Here is a 27,500-nt window from a genome sequence, read left to right as displayed (position 1 = left end):
TTATTATTATTATTATTATTATTATTGTTATTATTATTATTATTATTATTATTATTATTATTATTATTATTATTATTATTATTATTATTATTATTATTATTATTATTATTATTATTATTATTATTATTATTATTAATTATTAATATCATTATTATTATTATATTATTATTATTATTATTATTATTATTATTATTAGTATTGTTGTTGTTGTTGTTGTTGTTGTTGTTGTTGTTGTTGTTGTTGTTGTTATTATGATTATTATATATTCTTTAATAATGATTGCTAATTCCACTTAATATTTTTTTTTAAAACAAGTCTACAACCAGATACAAACCAATATGTAGATAAAGGGGGTCATACCAACCTATTCGTATATGCAGGTCTGATAACACAAATTGTTAGTAGGGGCTCATTGTTGTCTCAAACCAACACAAAATATTCCTAGTCTATGTTAAATCCAGCCCATACGTACCTTCGGTCATCAGACTTACTAATTATAGTGTACTCGTCCGGTCATGTCATACCGTAAAACTTTTAAAAACATTGTGTTGTTTTATGTTTAAAAAAAAATAAGTTTCTTTTTTTTTTAATTGGCCGATTTTAATTAAGAGCAAATAGCAAGTTAACGACCAACCACGTTCTCATTCTACAACGATCGACGAATAACAATTGCTTGCTACCCTTTGGATACGACGCTAGTCTATCGCAAGGTACTTTCTGCCAGATCTAACAGTATAATATTGTGTCGTAACAAACGTGACGATTTTGCTGCAGGTGGTAAGGAGAGGGTTAACTTATAATATAAAATTTGAATCAAAACAAATGCCTTCAGGTCTTCATTGAGCAGCGTAAGTTTTGTTGTAAAACGGTATTTGACTCAAATTCGCTGTTTTGTGTTTTGTATGATTATGTTTTACTCAATCTTCTTTTCGTAGCTCTTATTGACATACAATGGAGTCTGCCTGAGATGATTTATTAGTTCCTTTAGATAAACTCCTGGTTCCCAGAACTGGGTGGGGTTCCTGACCTCCCATAGTGGGCAGGGGGTACATGCTGTGTCTTCTACCCCCTTATATCTGTTTTCCAACACGCTTTCTATCTTTGTCTTGGAATGAGATTACTTGGTTTTGTCTGGGTGGGGATCCTGACCTCCCATAGTGGGCAGGGGGTACATGATGTGTCTTATATCGTCTCATATCTGTTTTCCAACACGCTTTCTATCTTTGTCTTGGAATGAGATTACTTGGTTTTGTCCTGGCCCTGGCCGGAGTCCTAGCTGGGAGGGAAACAGGGATTTTGTGCTTGTGTCCGGATGAGACTTATAGGTGGTCTCAAACTAAGTACTTTGATAGTGTGCTCTTGGAATCTACATCTGTTCCCTATTTGTTCCCAGTTCCCCCGTCTTACTTTTTCTTGGGTGCTTTATTTGTAATTCTAGAACTTTTTGCTATCCCATTTTCTTCCTTTTTACTGGCGCTGATCTAACCTGGATGTGTTGCAAGCGCCGTAAAACCCTTAAAACATAAAACTCCTGGTTCCCAGAAGAAGAAAAATATGATTTGTGACGTCACACCTACTTTTCCAGTCCCAAACCCCTTGGAAGTGTGTATGTAACCCAGTCCTTTGGAGGACTAATAATTAATAAGTATATATTTCAATCACCAGGTGACGATTATTTTAGAAGCAGGGTGTATAGGTAGTTTCTTAACTCTCTCCTTACCACCTATTTTCAGAGTTTCCCCCAAAACGTCACGCCCACCCAACACAAAAATAGAATTTTCTTACTCAAACAGAAACCCAACAAGTACATTCTATACACAATATTGTTCAACAAAATGAGCTCTATAACACAATGTCAACTTTTTATAGCTACAACAACACATTTTCTTTAAATTTTGTGATGCGCAAAAGAAATCAGAATGATAAAATTGTTGTTTGTATCGTAACGAATGTGACGATTTTCCGATGGTTGGTAAGGAGAGGGTGAAGATTACGGGGGACATACAAAATAGAGCGAGAATGGATGATGTTTGACAACCAACATATATTAATTTAGAGAATAAGAAACCAGAAGATCAAGTACACAAGGTGTGTATCCAGTCCTCGGAAGACTGGTTTTACACTTCCAATGATATTGGAACCAGTTGGGTTTTTTTACATCATACTTTTTTTTCTCCAGTGAAGCAAGTAGTAAGCAAGATTTATCTTATTCATTTTCAAGGGAAACAACCTTCCAATCCAAAACGGGTGATGGTAAAAAGATCCAGTTGTCTCCCTTGTTTATGAAAAGGGAGAGGGAGAGTAAGGGTTTCATCAAGCCCAAAACTGTGTTTGGTTATCAGACCTGCAAATATGTGCACGTACGTAGCGCATGGTGACAGGAAAAGACGGCCTCCATGACCACATAGTCACACAAATATGTGCACGTACGTAGCGCATGGTGACAGGAAAAGACGGCCTCCATGACCACCACATAGTCACACAGTCAAATATGTGCACGTACGTAGCGCATGGTGACAGGAAAAGACGGCCTCCATGACCACATAGTCACACAGTCAAATATGTACACGTACGTAGCGCATGGTGACAGGAAAAGACGGCCTCCATGACCACATAGTCACACAGTCGAATATGTGCACGTACGTAGCGCATGGTGACAGGAAAAGACGGCCTCCATGACCACATAGTCACACAGTCGAATATGTGCACGTACGTAGCGCATGGTGACAGGAAAAGACGGCCTCCATGACCACCACATAGTCACACAGTCGAATATGTGCACGTACGTAGCGCATGGTGACAGGAAAAGACGGCCTCCATGACCACATAGTCACACAGTCAAATATGTACACGTACGTAGCGCATGGTGACAGGAAAAGACGGCCTCCATGACCACCACATAGTCACACAGTCAAATATGTACACGTACGTAGCGCATGGTGACAGGAAAAGACGGCCTCCATGACCACATAGTCACACAGTCAAATATGTACACGTACGTAGCGCATGGTGACAGGAAAAGACGGCCTCCATGACCACCACATAGTCACACAGTCAAACATATCAACCCATACATACCGCTACTTATGTCGCCACTTTCATGCGTTTGTTTAGGAAACCTTGCAGTGGACAATCCCCCCTTATTGACCCATTAAATAAGTTTCAAAATATTCAGTATTGGCTATAGATACATATTTTTAAAACATTCCACTTTTAAAATATATACTTATATTATATGTCTACGTGATCATGATTAATTTACATAATTTAAATGTTATGCATAAGTTGCTGCTGTATAAATTAACTCGCTCAACCCTAACACCGACTATATCCGTTGTTTACCCGAGTTACTTTTACCCCATGCCTGTTTATTACATTTTTCTAAGACAAATTATAGGCGTAGTATCAAATCTAATATTCTTAATTTTACATGTTGATGGTAGTTGAATAAAACTTTTATGTACATGCTCATTTTTAATATATTTTTTTTCCAATTTTGAAAAGTAGAAAAAATTTCTAGGATTGAGTGAGTTAATGAAATCTGACTGAAAGTTCACCATGGGTAAAACCAGTGCAAGTGACAGTGAGGTGTTTATCATCCTAATTGAAACTGAAACTAAATGTGAAGAAGGTTACAGATTTTTAAATCTAAATTAAGTGATGAAAGAGAGAGAGAGAGAGAGAGAGAGAGAGAGAGAGAGAGAGAGAGAGAGAGAGAGAGAGAGAGAGAGAGAGAGAGATATGCCTCTGTGTGGTATGGAGTGGAAGCAAGCCCTTGCTACCTATGACTGAAACAAAATAATTATTAACGTTGTTGTGTTCCAATCCTCTTTTGTAACTGTTGTTATAAATTTTTGTAAAAGTAAGACCAAAAAAAAAAAAAAAGAATGTTTTAATGAATTCCACGTTTGTCTGTCACTGTCAGAATTTGTGGCCATTATTTGTTTTTCCATGTGAAGAGTTTTTAGAAAAGTACATAGGGAAGACCTGCCCTTGGAATGTAGAATCTTTACAAAGTAAAAATATAATTTGCAAGTAATTTTCAATTTTACAAATAGACCAGGGAGCCCATAGCTCAGTTGATAGAGCACTTGCATCACAACCAAAGGGACAGTTATCAATGCCAGGCGCAGTTGGTTAAATATTTTTCGAATTCTCTGTCCATTTAACGGTAATTGGATTGGTTCGTTGGGTCTGTTACTGTTAGTGTTAGATCTGGCAGAAAGTAGATTGGGCTTCACTAGCATGCTATCCATAGGGTAGCAAGTAATAGTAATAAAAATTGTTCGTTTAATTCCGCAAAAACTGGGATAAAGTCTAGCTCCATGAGCCTTGAAGGATTACTATGGATAAGGGGCACAACACGAATACGGTGAAGTGAAGGGATGATTGATTGATGAAGGTACCAGACACGCAGACATGCCAAATTGAAAACTTCAAATTGAGTAATTTTTAGTAATTTGACAAGGAAATTCGTAATTTCTGAAATTGTGTACGAACAACCACTATTATTATTATTATCATTATTATAGTAGTAATAGTAGTAGTAGTAGTAGTAGTAGTTCTTATCATTATTATTATTATTATTAAGTATTACTAAGAATTTAAAATTCGTAATTTTCCATAAAATTTAGTATTTGGCCATGAAATTTGTCTAAAATTCGTAAAATTACGAAAAATTCGGCATGTATGATACACGGGTACCATACGGATGAGAGGAGTGATGAAGGGATGTTGATCAAGTGTGATGTCTGACATGTTATGTTGTATCCATTTCTATTTGCATTGACTTTCATTGTAAAAATTTGTTACAAAAATCTATGCTTTTTTAATTAAACCGATCAATAATTATTGTTATGATCTTATTAGCTCGAGTTTTTCATTTATAAATGTTAATTTTTCCAAATAGCGACCAGTTGATCTCTGCCTTTGGCCTTGTACCATGCCATAAACAATAGATGCTGGGTGGGGTTCCTGACCTCCCATAGTGGGCAGGGAGGTACATGCTGTCTTCTATCCCCTTATATCTGGTATCCAACATGCTTTCTGTCTTTGTCTTGGAATGAGATTACTTGGTTTTGTCCTGGACCTGGCCAGATACCTTGGCTGGGAGGGAAACAGTCAAATGTATTGTGAGTTTTGGGAGATGAAATTTTGTTCCTTGTAAATCATCTCTCTGTTATGCATTGTATTGTTTTCTTTATATTTTTATGATTTGTAAAACATTCGAGTGCATTCTTCTTAGTGGGGACCTGTGCTTGTCTTGGTGAGACTTTTACTTTTAGTTATCTCAAACTAAGTACTTTGATGGTGTGCTTTTGGAATCTACATCTGTGTCCTATTTGAACCAATTCCCCTTTTTCTTACCTTTTCTTGGGTTCTTTAATTGTCATTCTAGAACATTTTACTATCCCAATTTCTTCCTTTTTACTGGCGCTGATATGACCTTAATGTGTTGCAAGCGCCGTAGAACCCTTAAAAACAAAAACAAAATAAACAATAGATGATGTTCTTTCGTTGTTCCAGGTGGTTGTAGTTAGAGCGTGATACAGTACACCTCTGATTCTATAAAAACTATTTAAATCATATTTGACACTCGTAGACTAAAGCCACCTTGCATTCAATGAAGTTCATAACCACACATCTCAACGAGCTAAAGTAATGAAAGTTGCAGTGAAGGACATGCCAAGGGAACTTGTATTTGTTTTTATTTGTACACAAGGGATTTATGTTGTTTGTGACACATTTAGGTCATTTCTGCTCTAGAAAATATTCTAGGCTATGTCGTCTAGTGGTTAGACACTCGCTTTCGGATCGGAAGGTCTTGGGTTCAGCCTCGCTTGGTGCATAGTTGAGTCGTTGGAAAAGGCTCTTTACCCTCATTCTCTCACCGTATTCGGGTGTAAAATGAGTACCGGGTCGTTTAATAGCGGTGTCTCTGTCCGAAAAAAGTGTAATATGGCCTAACAAGGCATCGTGTCTCGTCCTACATTTGAAGTGTTGCTGTTGGCCAGAGACACCTTGTAAAGCGCTTTGAGCATGTTTAGTGGATATTACATTACATAAAAGCTCACTTTTTAAAAAAATAAAACCAAAAAAATTTTAGATTTACAATTGAAAGCACAAGAGAAAAAGTAAGACATTGTGCGGAATGGCTCAAATAGGGAACAGATGTAGATTCCAGAAACAAGATATTGGTGTTCTTAGTGTGAGATCACCCAGATGTCCCATCCAGACACAAGTTCAAGTACAGTGTCACACTAAGAGAAATACTTTCGAATGTTTACAAACCATTATGTATATTCAAAACAAAAAAATATACGAGTACAAAACAGAGAGATGATATACAAAAAACAAATATCATCTCCCTAAAACTAAAACTATTACATTTGACTGTTTCCCTCAATCCCACCCAAGGCCAGGACAAAACCTCAAGTAATCCAGTTCCAAGACAAAGACAGAAAGCAAGTTGGGAAACAGTATATAGTACTAACAAATGATTTAAAGGAATAGAAGAGATAGCAATGCTGCGGACGCTGACCCTGACCGGTTAAAACTCTCTAGGAGAGGATTCAAAGCCCAAACCCTCCCAATCATAAAGAGAAATCTACCACCACAATAGAAAAATAGTATTCAAGACTATTACAGTGACAGGACAGTGATCAGTCAGGGGGGGGGGGGGGGGGGGGGGGGGGGCTTTAGCAAAACAGAGACAATTCTCTGTCACTAGAGTCATGGACAAAAACCTACCAATCAAAAACACTGCAGCTGCCATAAATAAAGATAAAATGTCTTAAGTTGACAAAAACGAATATAACGGCTTCAAAAAAAAAAGAACAAAATGCTCAACACAGAATGTAAAGAGCTTGAAACCCATCTTCAAATAAAAAGTTAAAAACGTTTATACATTACGTTAAATCCAGCTAGATCGCAGAAAAATCTTGATAATTTAGTCACGAAGTATACGATGCCCTGACTCGATGTACCAAAACTTTTCTGTCATCCATCTGGATTTTAGGTGATGGAAAGTTTTTTTTATGTTGGCTGAAGAGGGATTTTGAGCCTAATACATTCCGTATTTCGTTATTTTGCTCTTGTTTTTCTTTTATGCTGTTATATTCATTTGTGTACCTACATTACTTTTTACAGCTTCTAGGAGCTTTGTATTCAAGTCGACAAATGTTCAGTTTTTTCCCCAATGAGTTTATTTCAATTTGGTGATTTTTACTTTTCCTGGATTCCTGGCAGGACAGACTAGGCATGTCCCTGCACAATGAACACAAACATTGAATGAACAAAAATTGATTTATTTCTAAAATCAGAACAAAAAAAAAATAGATAAAACAAGTTGATGCGTGTTTAAAAGTAAATAGTAAAAAATGGCCAATGAATGGGTGGGTGCATGGATGGCACCCCAATACTATGATGATGATCATGAAGATGATTCTGTCGTATTCTGAAATAAACACATTTCAAAATTTTGGCCAGTAAACTCGTCGTCCAAATATCGATCAATTAAAAAGAGTCATTTTAATGAATCAATATTTGAAAGACCAGATTTCTGGCCAAAATTTTTTTAAAATTGTGTTTGTTTTATTCAGAGTCCAACAGATTGTACATTTACAATTAGTCAACATTTAGTAGTACATAGAAATTTTAAAATAACCATTAAAATTAAATAGTGTGTCGGGAGGGGAGGGAGGGGAGATGGGGGAGTGTAGTGTTTGGATTATGGTATATTCATTGTTGGAAATAGGAGACAAGCTATACGGCCGGCCGACCCGACGACGAGTGGTTGGTTGGTTCCAAATCCCATCATCCTCTCTGACATCCTGGCTAAAACTTGTTGCCAGCATTCAGCTTCACACTGCAAAAAGATTGACATATAAAAAGAATGCATTTACAGTAGATTTAAACAATGAGTCTGTAGAGGATACAGGGAATAAATAATACAATAAATGTAGAATTACCTACAAAACTGTGCTGATATTTTACATACAAAATCTGATGGCCTTTCAAAAATGTTTTAAATGCCGACTTTATTATATAAGTGCAGGAATCTGTTTCCATTTACTTTTCCAAAATAACTGTTACACCGAACTAAAATAATTCATAACAATATAGATTTTTTAAAACAAAACAAAACAACAAATCTTTTTAAAAAAACTAATTTAGAAAATACCATTGAGGTTTTAAGGTCAAATACTAAAGAAACACCTTTTTCAAATGAAGACTGTTAAACCAATGTCACAAACTCGTAAATAATAATAGAAAACTTTGAAAAGAATAAGGTAACTTTAAACATGTTTGACAATCATTTCAACAAAGATCTGGATTTCAACCCCAACAAATTTTACACAAACATCGATCGATCCACAAAACCTCCTTCCACTGTAACCTTGGATATTGTGTTCAGGGGTCAAGGTGAAACTCCAAGGACATCATTTCGTCGACTGGATGGGTTTCCTTGTAACGAGGACTCACGGGTATTTGAGTATATGCTTCATTCAACCAAGTATATATTAAAACTAGAAAAAAGTGAAAAATCATGCCAAGGCATCCCATTTGTTGCGAGTTAGTTGTTATAATGATGAAGTGGGCAAGAGGCCAGTAGTACCAGCAGCATCATCATCCAGGTAGGACAAGCAGCTTCCATGCCAGAGGTCTAGGAGGTTGTTAGTCACTGCCGTGGTCATAGAAGATTGTGATTTATTGTTCTACTCAAGTCAAAACAACTAAATCACTAGTCTTCCAGACCAAGACAGCGGAAAGCGAGGAGATCAAGGCAGATGGGTGGGTGGGTGGGTAGATGGTTGGTTGGTTGGTGGTTATGGGGTGGTTAGTGGTGGAGATGGGCTGGTAAGATCATGCAGTAATATCAGGCAGGCGGTACGGTATAGACAATTTTATCATGGCAAGCAGTGGATTAAATAGACTAACAAATTATCAATATCAACTTCAAGACGCACAGTTTACACTACATGTACTTTGATCAAATCATTAACAATTAAATTATTATTACCATCAATTAGAGAGGAATTTTTAATGAAATAAAATGTAAGTGGTTTTTTAAACATCTGAAACTGAAAGTGTGTGTATGATACAGTCAGTGCAAGACGACGCAGATAGAAAAACACACAAGAAAAAAATCAACCTGCCTTCATTGAGGATCGAACCTGAAACCTGATTACCAGGAGGTCTTCTGAGGTCAATCCCCAGTCAAGGCAGGTTGATTTTTTCTTGTATTTTTCTATCTGCTTTTATCTGCTACTGTTTCATAGACAGAAAAGTGAGTGGAGCAGGTACTTATGTTACTTAATTAGTCACTTTGATAGTGGTTAATGAAGGGGGAGGTACCTCAGACCCAGTTACAGAAAGTTAAAAGTTTTAAAAAATGAGATGAAATCTACCGTCCAAAGTTAAAATCTAGCTATTCCAAATTATTGAAACATATGACCCACCACCTCAAAATGGTATTATGTCCAAGAGATTCAAACACAGTCAAAACTGAGTCTGTGGTCAAAAATGTGAAACTTGGGTGAAATTGGTTTCATAGGGAAGAAGGGATGCAGTTTCATGGTTGAAGCAGTGATAATAATAATAGAGGAAAATTTTGAAAATAGGAGAAAATATCTCACTTACGCTCGCAGGCCACCATTATTTTGACATATTATATTTACTTTTGTAAATGGAAATTTAGGTGAAACTGTCGTTTTGCAGTTGTGATGTCACACACTAGGTGAACAGATCAGACCTACAAATCGGAACAATTCAGATGCATGGAATACAGGAGGTCATAAATTTAAAATTTAATTTTAAAATGCGGATATCCGCCCTACGGATAATATCAGCACTAAATAAGACCTCCCAAATTATCAAATTTCCAATCCACATTTAAAACTGTTTTTATAATTACTTTTTGGCAAACCGCTTCATCCCGACATAATACCAGTATGAGGCAGTGGGTTACAAATATGCCAACATATTGAACCTCCAGAGAGATAATTGTAGGCAAAATCTCAAAATATTATGAGATTAACTTGCAACTTAAACAGATTCATCAAAAGGTATTAAATCGTACCTTCATTTTCTCTAAATATGCTCTGGGTTAGTCACTAGTTTTGTTTGTTTTTTTTACCATAGGACGGCAGAAAAAAAGTTATATGAAGATTTTTTTTTTTTTTTAAATCAATCCCATATGAGATTTATCAATTAACAAAAAAAAAAAAATAATAATAATAATAATAATAATAATAATAAATTTAAAAAAAAAAAAGAAAAGAAAAACAACAACCTATTTTGAAAGAGATTTTAAAAATAAAATTACAGAGTAAATCATTGAAATGCGATTTATTTTCATTTCACTTCTGATTTCTGATAGAGAAGAAATGAAACCATAACCCTGTTTTAATTAATAGATAAGCTATTCAAGCTAATGTTATCGCTATATTAACTATGTGAGAAGAAAAAAAGCAAGCAAAGAGAGGATGGAGGAAAGTGAGAGAAAAAAATAAATTGGGGCCATATTTACCTTTTTTGGAGCAAATACTGAGCATTTTGAATCTGGTCAGGTGATCCACAGATGGTGATGATCCTGTCATTGGAACCAGGCAGAGCTTCATCGATGACAATCTGTGCACACGAAGCACGACGAATCTCGGTGATGCGGCCGCCACCTTTGCCAATAATTGCACCAGCAAGCTGAGGGTAAGAAATCAATACCCTGTGTCAGAGGCAGCCATCAATTTCACAAGAGCTTAAACAGGATTATACCAATTTTATCATTACCCCATTATAATCTTGGGGTATATACATGTAGTTATGAGGAGCTAGAAACGATGCTGTGGAGGAGGGTGGGGGGAGGACGGGATGCGAGAGAGGGGGGAGGAGGGGAAGAGAGAGAGAGAGAGAGGTGGGGGTGGGGGAGGGGGAAAGAAAGAGAGGTAATTGAAGGGGGGAAAGGGATGATAAGTGTGATTGAACATAATTTATCACGTGAGGGAGAATCAATACTTGGGTGCATTTCAATATCCTCTTCCTACTCTAATAGATGTGCTATTTCACAATTTCGTACAGAAGAAACTCTTGGTATTGAAATAATCAATCCAGTTTGGCGATATTTATATTTGGATTAGTTGTAGAAAGTTTAAAGTATCTTGACAAAAAAACAAACAAATTCTTATCTTACTAAGATTTTAACATTGTGTTAACTTTGGGCAAAATCATTTTTAGCGCAATCAAATCTAACTCAATCGATATATTGTAAAGAAAAGAATCTCTGACCCAAAACTGAAATGAAAGAAAAGAAATGCAATTCGTCATTGTTAGGCTATGTAGGTCTAGCTCTAACTTAGAAGAAGATCCCTGGGGATTGTTTTTGGTTTTGAAAAAATCTAAACAAAGAAGATAAATATGAGAAACAGACCATTTTTGGGGAGAAATTCCATACACAGGCACAACTTTTAATGACTTGGAATATATAGTAGGTTCCTCTATATAATTTCTAATTTTCTAAGATTGGTAGGATTAATATGATAAATTATGCGTATATAATTAGGGTCTTTATTTTTGTTAGGGTTGGAACGCCTGGGACTCTCAGGCAAGGCACAACTTTCACTTGACTGAAAATTTTTCAACAATGAAAATAATGGCTCAAAATAATGAAATTGATACTGACATATTGGATTTTAAAAAACTAATTTAAGGTGTGAAACAGTAAATGAATAGTCATTGAAGTGGCGACTGTATATGGAATTTCTTGCCATTTTTGAGTAAGGACAGAGAGGAATAAAATAGTTAAACAAGCCTTACATCTGTAGGAATGGTGACTTGTGTTGTTTCAATTTCATCCATTCCAAAGTTTAACCCTTGACCTCCGACAAGATTGGGCTGAAACAGAAAGGAAAGATTCACTTGATTTGGGTTTTTAATCTTTATATTCATTTATGTTTGTTGCTTTTCTGTTTCAGGTCTGTTTTTAGGAGTAGACCCTAGGAGAAACCAATTTCTCCTAAAAACAGAAGAATGGTTCAACATCATAATCTGGCATTGTAAAAATCTCTGGTAGACGATGACAATAAGTCAAGGATTTTAAAGAAATCAGAATGTCAAGTTGAATGCTTTTCATTCAGGCCTGAGACTGCTATCAGTAGACAGCAGTTTCTATTATTAATCATTACTTAAGGTGTAACTCGTCAAATTATGTTTTCGCACCTAGAGTGGGTTATTTAAGACACCCTGAAATAACAGTCAATCAGCCGTGATCACCACAGATTGGGTAAAAATGGCCAATTTAAGGGTTAAAAATAAAACGAAATATGTCAATGATAAATGTCAGTAAAGAAAACGGCTTACCATGTCACCACTGAAATCTTGTTGAAGTCCTCCCATTCCAAAGGAACGATTCACACCTGACAAATACAAAATGAAACGATGATTAAACTGAACTAAAAATCAAACACAATAAACACCAGTAGTTTTCACTGCTACATTTAATATCTTAAAATATACTTTACCGAGTTAATTACTGAATATACTCAATTCCTAAGAGTAAATTGAGGCAGTGACAAAAAGAGAGGAAAAAAAAAAAACGAAGAAAAACAAAGAACAAAAAGTTCCATTGAAAAGAGAGAGAAAAAAAAATATATATATATACAAATAAATACTATACAATTCATCTGTTTGATGATTTCTCTACATCAATTCATAAGAAATTTTTAAATATTGGAAACAGCAGTTCAAAATTTCTTGATAAAAAAAACAAAAACAAAAACAAAAAACTTAAGTCAAAATTTAAAATATAGAGAAAATTTTTTAATGAGAAATTAACGAAATCAAAAGTCAAAAAATAAATTAATAAATTTTAAAATCTGACGACTTAAATCTCTCCTTTTCAATGACCAACAACTTTCAGGAATTTTCATGAAATACCCAACAAATCCAACATAAACACTGATTTTTGAAAATTCAAACTCAAAAGCAATATATATGTAATGTATAATCTTTTTCAGCAAGACTAATTTTGAAATAACAGCATCAAGTTGTGATAGCTATAACAAAGTTTTTCATGCAAGTTTTTTTGTAGAGACAAAACAAATCATATAAAGAAGAAATAATCATTGAAAGTCGTAACGAATCCAACAATTTTCTTATAGTTGGTAAGGAGAGGGTTAGTAAGCCAGTTTATATTAAACCATTTACAGGGATAGAGATATAAATATAAATAGATATAACTTACCGTACTTACCTCTACCAAGCCCCATGTTGTTGGCATTCATGTTCCCTCTGAAAAAAACAATAAAGAAATGATTCAATATTAAAGTGTACGTCAGGTGATACTTCATACAAATTTCTATAAAATAGCTATTGCATAAAAGTATTTACATACAAAATGAACGATTTGCACACACACACACACACACACACACACACACACACACACACACACACACACTATACGAATACAATGCCGCCTAGTCAACCACTAATCTGTCTTTCCAAACTGTCCGTTTCATGAAAAAGGTTTTATTTTCTCCATAAAACATATTATATTAATTACTGTTTTTATCATACTAGCATGAACTGAAACCCATGGGCGCATCGCTGTTACAGTTCCAAAGGTGAAAAACCTCATTTTGTTTTGCTGTTAAGTCCAGACTTTAACAATAGAGAATACGATTTGAAAGAGATTCAAAGTCTCCTTAACAAAGGGTAGTTGACATCCTTTGGAAGCATTTCTTCTACCATCAGGTATAATAATAATTCCTTGAAACTCTTAAGAGAAATCAGTTTTGGTCAGAATAATATTTTTAAAATAAATAAAAAACCAACAAAAAACAAAACAACTGAAGAGTGCTTTTCTAAATTTAAGTAAGCCAATTTCAATTTTAGATTTTCCCTCCGGGGAAGAAATCGCTACTTTAACCTAATTTCGATTATCGATTGACACAAGAATATCTTTAAATTGACATCAACTGAAATAAGGGATTGTAAGGGATCATTAATCCTCAATATATCAAAATGGGGAAAATAAAAAATACGAGTTTTGGAAAACAAACTCTTTCAAATGAAAATGAAATGGTCCTTACATTCCTCCACGCATCCCACCAGCTCGGAGGCCACTGGGTGGTGGGGCAGCTCCTCGGGGCAGTCCCTTACTGGCCTTGGAATCTCCAGTGATAAAACCACCATACTCCGGGGCCAGGAACTCGTCACTGAATGCTGGATCGTAAGGGTTCACATGGCCTTTGGGAGGGGCCTGAGATAGAAAAAATGAAGCACAAGTCATTAAAAATGACAGCATGAACTGTTCAAGGAAAATGTTGCAATGTAGTAGGAAATGTTTATAGCTTTCCAGTGAAACTACTGCGAGTTTATAAAATAAACAATACTAAGAAGAGAAAAAATAAAAAAATAAAAATAAGAAAAGAGAAGAAAAAAATAATTAAAAAATTAAAAAAATACTAACTTAAGGTGTTTTGAATGCTTTTAAAAAACGGATTTAATAAAATATGAACGTATCTTGGGTACTATATTGTGATACCAACATGAGTATAAAATTGATGTCTCATACAATGTTTCACATTTTATCGATTCACCTAGTATATATATATATATATATAATATATATATATATATATATATATATATATATATATATATATATATATATATATATATATATATATATATATATATACCTACCTACAATGTGGTGATCAAAGGAGTGAAATTGTACATTATATTCTGAATCTTTAAGCTATTTCATTGTCTTAAATCCAGAGCTGCCAATTTGAAATTTCAAAAATTCGTAGTTTCCAAGAGAGAAAAAAAGAAGAAAGAAAAATTCACTTTTTACAGCTTTAGAAATAAATAATATACTCTCAGCATGGTCCAAAAATGTTTCAAGTCCTGCCTGGATATAGGTTCTAAGGAGCAAAACTTTCCTTTTTCAACATGATTTATTGAGTCAAAGAGACCTATGCAGCTCTGTAGCTGGAGCCAAAAATTTGTATTTCTACGAATTGTTTGTAGTGTTAGGCAGGTTTGTAAATGGTTAGCAAATGTCGGTCTTAAACTTGAATAAAGCAATTGATAGAAAGAAATTAAGAGAAAGCAATCATAATTGGTTGTTTAAATTTTAAAAAAAAAAAAGAAAAAAAAAGAAGAAGAAAAGAAAGAAGAAAAAAGGAAGAAAGAAAAAAAGAAAAAAGAAAAAAAAAAAAAAAAAGAGAGAGAGAAAAAAAAGAAAGAAAGAAAAAATATGAAAGAAAGAGAGAAAAAAGAAAAAAGAAAAAAAAAAAGAGAGGGGGGGGGGGGGGTATCAGTGCCAAACTATCCATCACCTGTTGAAGCAGTTCAACAATGGCCTCGATGCATCCCACAACAATCTTTGGTTTCCCAGAGATGGACACGACTCTGTCTGTGGAGTTGGGGCAGCAGGTGGAGAACACTTTGATGATGGCACCAGTTTTCTAAAGGATGATAAATTAATAAATAATAATGTCGCAACATCTGTGGTGTTTCACTCATCCTGTTTTGTTGATAAAGGGGAAGCCGGAAACCCTCATTTGATCTGTTTTTGTAATTAAATTGAAGCTTACAATCAATTTCACATTATTATTTATTTCTTCGAGATTCGAGCAGCAACATTTATATCAAAGGATGATAACAACAACAACAACAACAACAAGACACATGTTAGAAAAGTTCACCTGTTTACCCCCCCCCCCCCCCCCCCCCTTCCATTCACTGCAAACAACCAGATAAAAACACATTACATTTAAGAGGACAAATTCTATTTTTGCAACCCCTCACTATTCTATTCCTCACGGCAGCCAACCCTGCCTATCCCACCCCCCCCCCTCCCTCCCTTTCCTAGTTATGCCAGTCGTTTCAGGGTTGGACCCTTCAAAAATTTAGATTTTTACTTTAAAATCTGGACAATTCAATTAGTCTTTTTAATGAAATTCAAGAGAAAACTTATATTCAGCATTTTTTTTTAAAATGTTGAGAGTGAGAACAAACGAAATCATCAATGAAAATAAAATGCAAGAAAAAGCTGGATTTTTCAAAGACTCCTTTAAGTAAACCAAAAAAAAAAAATTTAAAAAAAAAAGAAACAAAGAGAAGAAAAAACATGGAAAATTCAACTGTAAAATGGGGAGTTTGCAGCTTTGTTTAGTAAATGACCATACACATGTACTTGTGGTATGACACTCGCTTTCGGATCGGATGGTCCTGGGTTTGAGCCTCACTCGGCACATAGTTGAGTCCTTGGAAAAGGCTCTTTACTCACATTTTCTCACCGTACTCAGGTGTAAAATGAGTACCTGGAATTTTATTAGTGTTGTCTCTGTCCAAAAACATTGTAATATCGCCTAACAGGCATCATGTCCTGTCCTACATGTTAAATCTTACTGTTGACCAGGGACTCCTTGTAAAGCGCTTTGAGCACATTTAGTGGATATTGCGCTATATAAAAAGCCCAAAAGCTCAAAAATACACACCTCTCGGAGTTCCTTGACTTGACTGCCAGATCTACCGATAATACAGCCTGCCTGACTCTGGTGTACAATCATACGCAGCTCCGATTCGCCTTCCACTCGCTTGTTTCTTGACTAAAGATAGAAGGGAGAAAAGAAAAAAAAATTTAATAAAATGTGTGACAATCGCTTACGGATCGGAAGGTCCTGGGTTCGAGCCTCGCTCGGCGCATAGTTGAGTCTTTGGAAAAGACTCATTACTTTAATTCTCTCACCGTACTCATATTGTAAAATGAGTATCTGACCGTTAACAGTGTTAACTGTTTTTCTGTCCAGAAAAAAATTGGTGACATCTCCTAACAGGCGTCATGTCTCGTTCTACATGTTAAGTGTTGTTATTGGCTAGGGGCCCTTTGTCAAGAACTTTGAGCATGTTTAATGGATATTTCACTGTATAAAAGCTCTTTTCTTTTTTAAATGCAATATTTCATGCAAAGCTTCTCTCCCTCAAATGGTACCACCCTAAAATCATAGAAAAGGATAAATATCCGCCTACCTTCCCCTTAACTGTTGTCTGTAAACAACCGATACTCTTATCTTTAAATTTTTAAAAATAATCAACGAACCGATACCAAACAAGCTTTCAAAAAGCTGGGTTTTTTTTTCAACTAACCGATACCGAATACGCTTTCAAAAAGCTGTTTTTTAAAAATGTTTTTCAACTAACTGATACCAAACAAGCTTTCAAAAAGCTGGAGGGGGTTTTTTGACTGACCGATACCGAAATAAGCTTTCAATGAGCTGGTTGTTCAGCTTTAGCTGGAAAAAGGATGTCCCTGATATAACACAATTTTTAAAAGAGAAAAAAAAAAACCCCCAAAAAAACAGGCTTACGTCTTCCATTTCTGGTAGCACATCCAACAAGAGATCCAAAACTGTACCCAATTCGGCTCCAACAGAAAGGACCCTGGACAAATGAAAAACCAAAACAAATATGAATCAAATTGGCCATTATTCAGTTATCATTGTTTGTTTACTCTTCACTAACGCCTACAAATTATGGATTTTGAGTTCCTGTTGGAATTATTTTAGCTTTCGAGCTCAAGACAGGATATCAATTAAAACTCTTAACAAAAATGTTAACATTGATAAAAGTCAAGGCAATCCGAGGCTTTTTCTAAATCTATTGAGAGATTGAAAAGAAAATCTTGAAATATTTATTCTTCCAGCCAAATAACTTTTCACAATATTATAATGTCTAAAATAGCTCAACAAAACAAAAGCATAGAATTATAAAATGGCCATTAAATTCTTCGAAAACTTTGCTTTTAAACTAAACTTTAAATGAAAGAAGAAGTAGAAAAAAATTAAATTCAAACAAAAAGAGAGAAAAAATATTTAATTCCAAGCGACTACTGCAATGTGCATGCACTTTTTTTCATTTCACTAACCCCACCCTTCTCCCTCTTAACTTAACCGATCTAAAATGACAATTTTCAAAACAAAACAAACATATTAAAAAATTAGTGGTATCTAATTCTAATTCATGATCCTGGACAAACATGCAAGACAGCACTTTAAAAATAAATACATAAATAAATAAATAAATAAATAAATAAATAAATAAATAAATAAATAAATAAATAAATAAATAAATAAATAAATAAATAAATAAATAAATAAAATAAATAAATAAATAAATAAATAAATAAATAAATAAATAAATAAATAAAATAAATATAAATAAATAAAAAAATAAATAAATAAATAAATAAATAAATAAAAAGTACAATACAATAAAATTTCAAAAGCAGAATCCATATTAAGTATACTGTTATAGAGGGTGACAGGGAGAAGGAAATAAAAGCATGTGGTATTAAAAGAAGAAATTTTTTTTTTTTAATAATAAATAAGATAAAAACCATATGACATATCTTTTTTTTTAAACAATCATGAATATCTCTTTGAAATCAATAGAGAAGAAGACGGAAGGACACGGGACGATGGGTATGTATGTGATGAAATAAACAAGGCCTTAACGAATAGAGAATGTGTTGAAGGGAGCGTGGGAGGGAAGGTCTGAGGAGAAATGGGAAGATTTGCAGAGCAGAATTGGTTGGAGGAGGGGGAGGGGGTGTGGATTAATCTTTATCTTTAAAATATAGATAAGGGGTTGTGGAGATTGAAGGACAAAGGGGAGGGAGAGGAGAGGTGGCGTGGGTATGGGGTATGGGGTGGGGGGGGGGGTGGGGTAAAGGAAACCAGAAGCTTGATTGGTGATGTTCATGACATTGACAGCAAAACAAATACGAAGATAATAAAAATTGGACAGAGGGGAGTGGTGGTGGGTGGTGGTGGTGATGATGATGATGATGATGATGATGATGATGATGATGATGATGATGATGATGATGATGATGATGATGATGATGATGATGATGATGATGATGATAATGATGATGATGGTGGTGGTGGTGGTGATGATGATGATGATGATTATGATGTTGATGATGATGATGATGATGGTGGTGGTGATGATGGTGACTATGATGATGATGGTGGTGGTGGTGGTGATGATGATGAATTTTGAATGTTTGGCAATTAATTAATGGATAGATGGATGGAGGTGGTGATGATGGTGATTATGATGATGATGGTGGTGGTGGTGATGATGATGATGAATTTTGAATGTTTGGCAATTAATTAATGGATAGATGGATGAATGAATGAATGAATGAATGAACGAACGAACGAACGAACGAACGAACGAACGAACGAATGAATGAATGAATGAATGAACGAACGAATGAACGAACGAACGAACGAATGAACGAACGAACGAACGAACGAACGAATGAATGAATGAATGAATGAATGAATGAATGGAATGGTGTGCTTAATAATTCTTCCTAATGATGGGTTCTGAGTGGTAAAAGGGTGGATGGATGGATGGATGGATGGATGGTGGAGAGAGTGGAGTGGGTGGAGTTGGACATTAGGGTTACCGTTCAGGACCGTTGCTATCTGGTACTGTTACACTGGCTTTGTACTGGGTCGGGAGGACGGTGGACGTGGACGTGGACGGGGAAAGTGGTGGTGGTGGTGGTGGTGGTGGTAGTGGTTGGTGATGATATGGGCAGGACCGCCGTGGCGAAGGACATGATGGTTGAGGGCCAGTGGACCGATCAGGAGGGGCACGGGCGGGCGGGAGGGCCGGATATCATTTTATCATAGAAACAACAACACCCCGATTGAGATTATTGGGTGGTGGTGGTGGTGACCGATGGTGGAGGGGTGGGCAGGCCATGTGAGGAGTAGAGAAATCAAGTGGAAAAAGGCATCTTTCATTCATTGTCAAATTTATGTCAAATTTACTGTTCCGGCAGCAGACATCATTTCTTTTACCTTGCTATCGTTTTGCCTCAGTCTCCAACAAAACCATTTACACATTCAATCAAAAAGTGTATAATTATTATTGAAGATAAATATCAGCAAGTATAAATGACAAAGAGGTATAATCAGACGAAGTAGAAAATCATAGAAAGCGTAGTCCCGACTCGTGTGACATAATATAGCGTAGCGCTGCTTATGAATCCTATCTCTGCATTCCAAGAGGAAAAATGTTTCAGTAGTACATAGTAAACCAAAAGACTATGTGGTTCAGCAACAGGAAGCTAATAAACACTCGTTTCACAGCTACGAGCGCTAGATCTAGACCTGCGCCTTTGTAACATATCATATGTTATATTATATCATAGACTGCCCATGATTAAACTCAGTGAAAAAATGCGATTAAACTGCAGCAGTCAGTCCAAACCATTTTAAGTGTTAGATGGAATGAAAAGAAGTACGTCGTCGGAAGAGGAACCAACCGGTTTGCATTGCATTGACAGCAATATCGGTAATGATTTATTTGCCTTTGCCTTCCTAACGAGCTACTTTTACTTTCAAATCCTTATGTCTTAAGTCTACAAATTTAAAAGAAAAAAAAAACAAAAAAAAAAAAAAACACAATTTCATACAATCAGATTATATAAACTGTGGTAGACTTTACGTATAATTTATCTTATGTATTTTTTTTTAAAGAAAAAAAAAAAAAAGAAAAACACACACCGAGTCATGTTAAAATTATAGGACAGAGCAAAAAACTACAAAGTGGACCTTGTTTCAGTTATCTAAACACATACATACAAATAAAAATGATATATTGCAATGATGGGGATTTATGATGTGGTGTTAGATTATTAAGACGACCCTGTAGAATAAGACATAAGAATAACAAGAGTTGACAATGGGCAAAATGACAACTCCACGTGTCCATTGGATACAATCAGGAAAATGATGGATATGTCTTTTATCTTTGACACCATGACCCTGCTATGCTATACTGAGTTGATTACACATGCAGCAGCAGCGTTGAGATGGCTCATTGGCCAGGCAGGAATTCCGCATGTTTTTATAGTTTAATATTGCCTTACATTGACAACAAACGCCTTTTTTTGTTTGTTGTTGTTGTTGTTGTCGTCATGTTGACCACATGTTTTTCTACTTCGAATATCACTGACAAGACAACGCTCGACTAAAAATATTTAAAAAATAAAACACAATCAATCCTGGGACTTCTGATTGAAGGATTTTTGTGACATGTCAGGGATTACCTTCATTCAGTGGCATTTTTTTTTTTTTAAATGTCCAAAACGAAAACAAAATGGCCGTTTTGTAAGTGTACATCAGGACAATACAGAATCAAACTCGTCCTAAAAGCATAAATATATCTCGAGAACATGTTATATATTTTAATCAAAGCTGTAATCTGCAGGGTGTTTTGGAATGAGGAGTTCTCCATTGTTGATAGAATCCTCAGTCCCTCAGAAATAGTATATTATGCTATAATAATATGATACTTTCTACCAGCCCAATTCCACCAGCCAACAAATATCATAAATGATAATAAATAAAGTTGTTACTCACGTCGTTTCTCAGCCTGTTGATGTTAGAGCCTCCTTTCCCAATGACGGCTCCAGCACTCTGTCAACACAATTGAAGGGAGAGAGAAAAGGGAATTTTAGAACAAGTTTGGTGCATTGATGAACAAACAATAAATCCTTATAGTTGAAACAGTTTTCTTTTTTCAAAACAAATTCTTTAAAAAAAAAAAAAAACGTTTAAAAATAAAAATAGGATTGTCCCTAAATACCACCATTGCATACCTTCCTACTTGAACATTTTAACAATTCTTAACTTTTAGGAGAGAAAAAAATGCAGTCACTATAGTTAACATTAAAACTCAACAATTTACTCACGCAAGGAATAAATAAACACTTCAAAATCCTTCAAAATTATGTAGTCTTGCGTCAACTTTCATTTTCAAAAGAGTTTTAATGATTTAGAGATGCTCCTATTAAGAAATTGGAGCCAAAATATCGTAATAATACGAATTTTTCGTAATGGTAGACAGGCCTGCTCATGTGTTAGCCTAAATGAGTGTAACTAGGCTGGTGGCCTCCATCTCTGAGTCAGCCCATGTCATGATAATGTGTAGGCGTTGGCAGATGGGACTGACCCATTATCATCTAGAGATGATAATGGACTGACCACAACATTCAATGCACTGACCACAACATTCAATGGACTGACCACAACATTCCAACTCATACAGGTCAAGGGAAGTATGTAGTGGAATTGGTGAGATATACAGACAGAATGGACATGGGTACCCACCAAGACAAACAGGATAACATCGTCTCCCGATCAAGAAAAGGTGAGAAAATATTCTAAATATTCTGTACGTTCTGTATTCTTTTATAGAGAGGACGTAGAGAATATTTAGTCGTCGATCTGGGTTTTTAGTAATGTAATTATGCTTTTATTGTTTTGTTTTTTTTTTTTTTTTGGGGGGGGGGGGGGTTGTTTTTTTTTTTTGTTGGCTGAAGAAGGGTTATGAGCCCGAAACGTTTCGTGTATGGTATTTTGTGTAATTATTTTTTATTAATTTTAATTGCTATTTTCATTTTAGTAATGTTTAGTGTAACCTTTCCAAATGGGAGACTGATGGACAAAACTAAAATATTTTTAATTTTCCTCTTAAAAATGGGTTTAATTTCTTTTCGAATACAAATTTGAAAGAAGTGAAAATCAAAGATAAAAGAAGAAGAAAAAACGTTAAAAATGAAAGGCATGTAAGTAAGTATTTAATCGATTTTGTCTGTATAAATATCAGGGTTGGATGAGCTTCCTCATTGACTGAAAGAAAGATCTTTTGATTCAATACTAGATATCCCTATTTGAACAGTTTAAGTCTAAATTCAATTGAAGGGAAAGACTTCTGACACTTTATTTTTTATTTTTTATTTTTTAAAGGTCTTAACAAACGAATGGTCCGGTCACATGATACGACAGTAACCTTACCCTAAGTCGGATTTGCGTCTATTTATAGCCCGTGTGTACGGTACCAGCCACAGACCAGACTTATTCCCCCCGTGTTCTCATCACTAATCTGTGTACGGTACGGGCGGTACGCACACGGATAAAAATGCAACCTTGACCCAATCCCCAAAGCTGAAAGGGAATTAACCTTGTTCGGGTATAACGACCAAATAGCAGCAGCAGCCACAAGGGGGCGGGCGCTCGTCATATTTATTATAAAGAAAGAAAGAAAGAGAGCGTTGTTGGCTCATGATAAAATTGCATAAACTCCCAATCCGGAAGCCCAAGAGATGAAAGTGTTGGCCACGATTTAGTTATGAAGTCCCTATTAAAAAGCTGGCGCCCTGAATAAATGATGACCGTTGGTACCCATTCTCCCTATTCAGATATGGCACCGGGCCAGACAATAGAGTAGGGTGTCGCCAGTGGTTAGCAGTATTCATAATGGATGATATCGGGCGGAAGGCTGAACGTGTGCCTCCGTTTATTGTCGCGCTGGTTTGACGACTGGGTGGGCGTTTGTCACCAATGTCACTGCTTTTGTCATTAGGGATGTACGTCGTGAAGGAACTCCCTCCCTCCCTCTTGTTACATCTTTTACAAGAGAATGATTGAATGAATCAGTGACCAAACCACCGTAACATTATCGCAGTGTTCCACGGGATTTTCAAAGAGTTGACCATGTTACAGTTTCCAATCGACAGATTCCTTTCAGGATGAGCCCCGGCTGATTGACACATCAACTCTGACGCACAACGAATTTTTTTTTTTTTAATTTTGGAGGGTCAAAAAGCTCGCTCTTAAAATGTCGATCAGGGGGACGCGTGGCTCAGCGGTACGATCTTTGCTTCGTACCCGAAAGATACCGAGTTCGATCACCCGCCGCTGCGCTGTGTGGCCTTGAGCAAGTCACATCGCCCTAGCTCATTTTGCGGCGCTGCACTGCGGCTAACACCTGGGTTATTCCAGTCATCCCTTGGAATAGACCCTAGAGACAAATTTCCCCTATGGGATGAATAAAGGGAATTTATTTTTTTTTAATTAATTTTTAAAACATGTTTGGGGGGGGGGGGGGTCAAAAAGGTCGCTCTTGAAATGTCGATCGATTAAAATGACCCTCATCTTGTAAAGAAAACTCTTATTTTGTGACTTCATGAAGCACTTCCTTGAAGTCCCAGGTTTGAGTGTTTTTTGACAAGATGAGGGTCATTAAATCAATTCTTTTTAAAAGGACGAGTTTTCTGGACACAATCTTTCTTTAAAACGCGTTTCTTTCGTGCGGACGGAGTAGGACAGAACTGATGATCCAACCAATTCACACTCGTGTCACCAAACAATGCTTCTTTGCCAAGTGTAGATTATGAGGCTATGTCCAAATTACGTCACAATTCGTCCAAATAGAACCCGATATTGAGCATGAGAGGAATATTAGGAAAAATCTTTTTTACTTTGTATTTGTTTCTGAATTGAATTTTGTTTTTGTTTTTTGTTTTTTTAATAAGCCAAGACCTGACGATCCAGCATCAAAAATTTAATAGATGCCGCAGCTTTTAAAGTGCCGAAAAAGGGGTGGACAAAGTTGATACTTTGAGAGAGATATGAAACATTGACACCGGATTCCTTACAGGTGTAAAACGATAAGGGACGTTAGGATCGACTTTACGGAGGTCATTAGAAATTGGATGTCTAGGAATACACATCCGGTGGATAAAGCAGTGTGTGTGTGTGTCTCTCTCTCTCTCTCTCTCTCTCTCTCTCTCTCTCTCTCTCTCTCTCTCTCTCTCTCTCTCTCTCTCTCTCTCTCTCTCTCTCTCTCCCCGTCCCCTAGCCTCCCATTAAGGTGTTTCGCCTCTACACCTATGTGTACCATTGGTGATAATATTTAGCTTTCAATCTAATCTGTCTGAAACAGTCTCTCCAATAAATAAATAAATAAATAAATAAATAAATAAATAAATAAATAAATAAATAAATAAATATCTCTCCAATAAATAAATAAATAAATAAATAAATAAATAAATAAATAAATAAATAAATAAATAAATAAATAAATATCTCTCCAATAAATAAATAAATAAAATAAATAAAATAAACAAAATAAATAAATAAATTAATTAAATAAATATAAATAAATTAATTTATTGAACATAAATAAATACATAAAAAAATGATGTCCACACAAGATAGAGGGACAAGACACATACCTTGCTCTGCATGAGAATCCGAAGATCAATGCGCGGTCCTTCCCCTCTTCGTCGCTTGGGTAAATCAGTGGGGTCTCCATCGCCGCCTTCGTCATCACGGGGACGCTTGATACGACCTGGAGTGGACGACAACAAGAGATGGACGGAATGAATGAATGAATGAATGAATCAATGAATGAATGAATGATTGAATGAATGAATGAATGAATGAATGAATGAATGAATGAATGGATGGATGAATGAATGAATCAATCAATCAATCAATCAATCAACGAATGAATGAATCAATCAATCAATCAATCAATCAATCAATCAATCAACGAATGAATGAATGAATGAATGAATCAATCAATCAATCAATCAATCAATCAATCAATCAACGAATGAATGAATGAATGAATGAATGAATGAATCAGTGTTGCCAATTAAAAGAGACCAAAAAAAAATACTGAACTTTTACGCAAACACACAGACCGACCGACCCTTTTCGTAGTGCTAAACTCCTCCAGTTAAAAAGACATTATATATACTTACTTTTTTTTCTCTCCATTTAGCAGGTGTTTGGAAATGTACCGAGGGTATATATTAATATTATACTGAATTCCGTATATTATATACGGAAAATTGGCAGGCTTGATAAATAAATAAATGAATGAATGAATGAACGAACGATTTACCACAACAAATGTAATATTTATAATGGGGAAGGGGGAGGAGTTTGGTGATCAAAACGATTTCTGAGAGAGAGAGAAAACGACGACGACGACGAAGATGATGTCGAAGGTGGTGGCTAAGAAACCATTCTTGGGGCGGAGGAAGACTTTAGAAGCTGGGTTGAAATACATTTGGAGGTGTAGCTAGGACTTCATAATATACTCTATAGATGTCACTGAGGTGTAGCCATACGCTACTACTACTACATACATGAGGATGATGATGACGACGACGATGATAATAATAATAATAATAATAATAATAATAATAATAATAATAATGACGATGAAGATAACAACTGAGAGACGAAGACCAGCGAGAATGAATGGCGCGGGGTTGTTTGTAAACCAGCGAGTGGTAATTGCCAAAGCAGACCAGGAACAAAGGGATGGACAGGCACGGACCGAGGGCTCATCGCCGGGTGATAATGAACGCCGTGGATGGGCAGAGGAGCTAAACACAAGAGCTAGCGAGCTGGTCATTCCAGACGTGTGTCCGTCCGTCCGTCCGTCCATTAGGGGAGTGAGTGACTGACTGAGTGGTCAGTTATGACTCGGCGAGATAGTGGGTGGACAACTAGGTACTCACTCCTGATCAATGACAATAAGCTTGCCAGGACATTGTCAAAGTCATTAGCGGGAAGGATGGAAAGGGATGGAACGGGAAGGAAGGAAGGAAATGAAGGACAGGTTTCACAAATACAACGTAACGAAATGGCAGCTTGGAGAGGGATTTTCTGCAACAACAATAATAAATAATAAACTCGAAGTTCAGATCTGCTCACGTAGTTACGACAGCTATGAAGATAATACGCAGATACTAGCCACGGATCAAACCGATAAATAAATAAATAAATAAATATATAAATAAACCAGTATCGATTTAGTTAAAATCCAAATTTCAAGAAGAAGAAAAAAAAAAATATATATATATATATATATATATATATATATATATATATATATATATATATATATATATATATATATATATAAATTGGCCCAGAAAACTGACTTTAAAAAAATATATATATCTTGACCCAAGTGTATTGAGATTTTAAATCATAAAACGATTTTAAATAGGTGTCGTGTTGATTAATTTGGCCATGATATATCATTTTAAAATGTCATTGTCAGTCCCTTTCTCCACCCTCCAAATCAGAAAACATCGAAGCGCTGGGGGGGGGGGGGGGGGGGGGTATCCTAATTCGAACTAATATGGCCCCTAAAAGTACAGGTACAGATGAATCATCAATACAAGTGACAAGTTTGGCTGATTCATTCGTTCAGGCTTGTTTGTGCCAAGTGACGACAACAACAAATAGCTACAGTGTTGTTAAACCATTCAATGCTGATTTAGCCCCCGACTGACAGCTGTCATTCCAAACACCCTGCCATAGAGACTAGAGTAGAGTAGAGTCACAATAAACCTAAAGCAATATCACCATGAATTAGACAAGTTTGGCGGCAAACGATAGAAATCATTAGAAGAAGAAAGTGTATAGAAAATATAAAAAACTAGAAAAAAAAAAAATCCGGAATACACTGCCCGTGAATGAATGGGGTGGGAACAGGCATGTTGGGATTGGGATGGGCATCTGGCATACATAGGCCAAAAATGGGGGCCATCAGACATGCATAGAACAGCATAATGCCTAGAGGGGGCGGGGGGG

General features: G+C 35.7%; 1 protein-coding gene across 4 annotated transcripts in view; it reads right to left on the bottom strand.

Moving 5' to 3' along the window:
• Positions 1-7,291: 7,291 nt before the first annotated feature.
• The window catches only part of LOC144966123 (heterogeneous nuclear ribonucleoprotein K-like), an 89,147-nt gene continuing 68,938 nt past the window's right edge, over positions 7,292-27,500 (bottom strand). For 2 of the 4 annotated variants that reach the window (XM_078902226.1, XM_078902229.1), the window contains 12 exons: positions 25,115-25,230; positions 21,456-21,512; positions 19,490-19,533; positions 17,379-17,451; positions 16,509-16,619; positions 15,345-15,473; positions 14,088-14,257; positions 13,238-13,284; positions 12,355-12,410; positions 11,812-11,889; positions 10,532-10,701; positions 7,292-7,867 (listed from right to left, as the gene is read on the bottom strand). In XM_078902226.1, coding sequence (XP_078758352.1) covers positions 7,837-7,867; positions 10,532-10,701; positions 11,812-11,889; positions 12,355-12,410; positions 13,238-13,284; positions 14,088-14,257; positions 15,345-15,473; positions 16,509-16,619; positions 17,379-17,451; positions 19,490-19,533; positions 21,456-21,512; positions 25,115-25,230 — 1,082 coding nt within the window. In that variant the 3' untranslated portion in view covers positions 7,292-7,836. The remainder of the gene's footprint in view (positions 7,868-10,531; positions 10,702-11,811; positions 11,890-12,354; positions 12,411-13,237; positions 13,285-14,087; positions 14,258-15,344; positions 15,474-16,508; positions 16,620-17,378; positions 17,452-19,489; positions 19,534-21,455; positions 21,513-25,114; positions 25,231-27,500) is intronic. The other 2 variants (XM_078902227.1, XM_078902230.1) reach the window with 1 other exon arrangement.

Source organism: Berghia stephanieae, chromosome 2, assembly GCF_034508935.2.
Source record: "Berghia stephanieae isolate SIO BIC M18660-M18661 chromosome 2, UCSD_Bste_1.3, whole genome shotgun sequence".
NCBI lineage: Eukaryota > Metazoa > Mollusca > Gastropoda > Nudibranchia > Aeolidiidae > Berghia > Berghia stephanieae.
The sequence above is the reverse complement of the archived record's forward strand: the minus strand, read 5'-3'. Positions and strand labels throughout refer to the sequence as shown.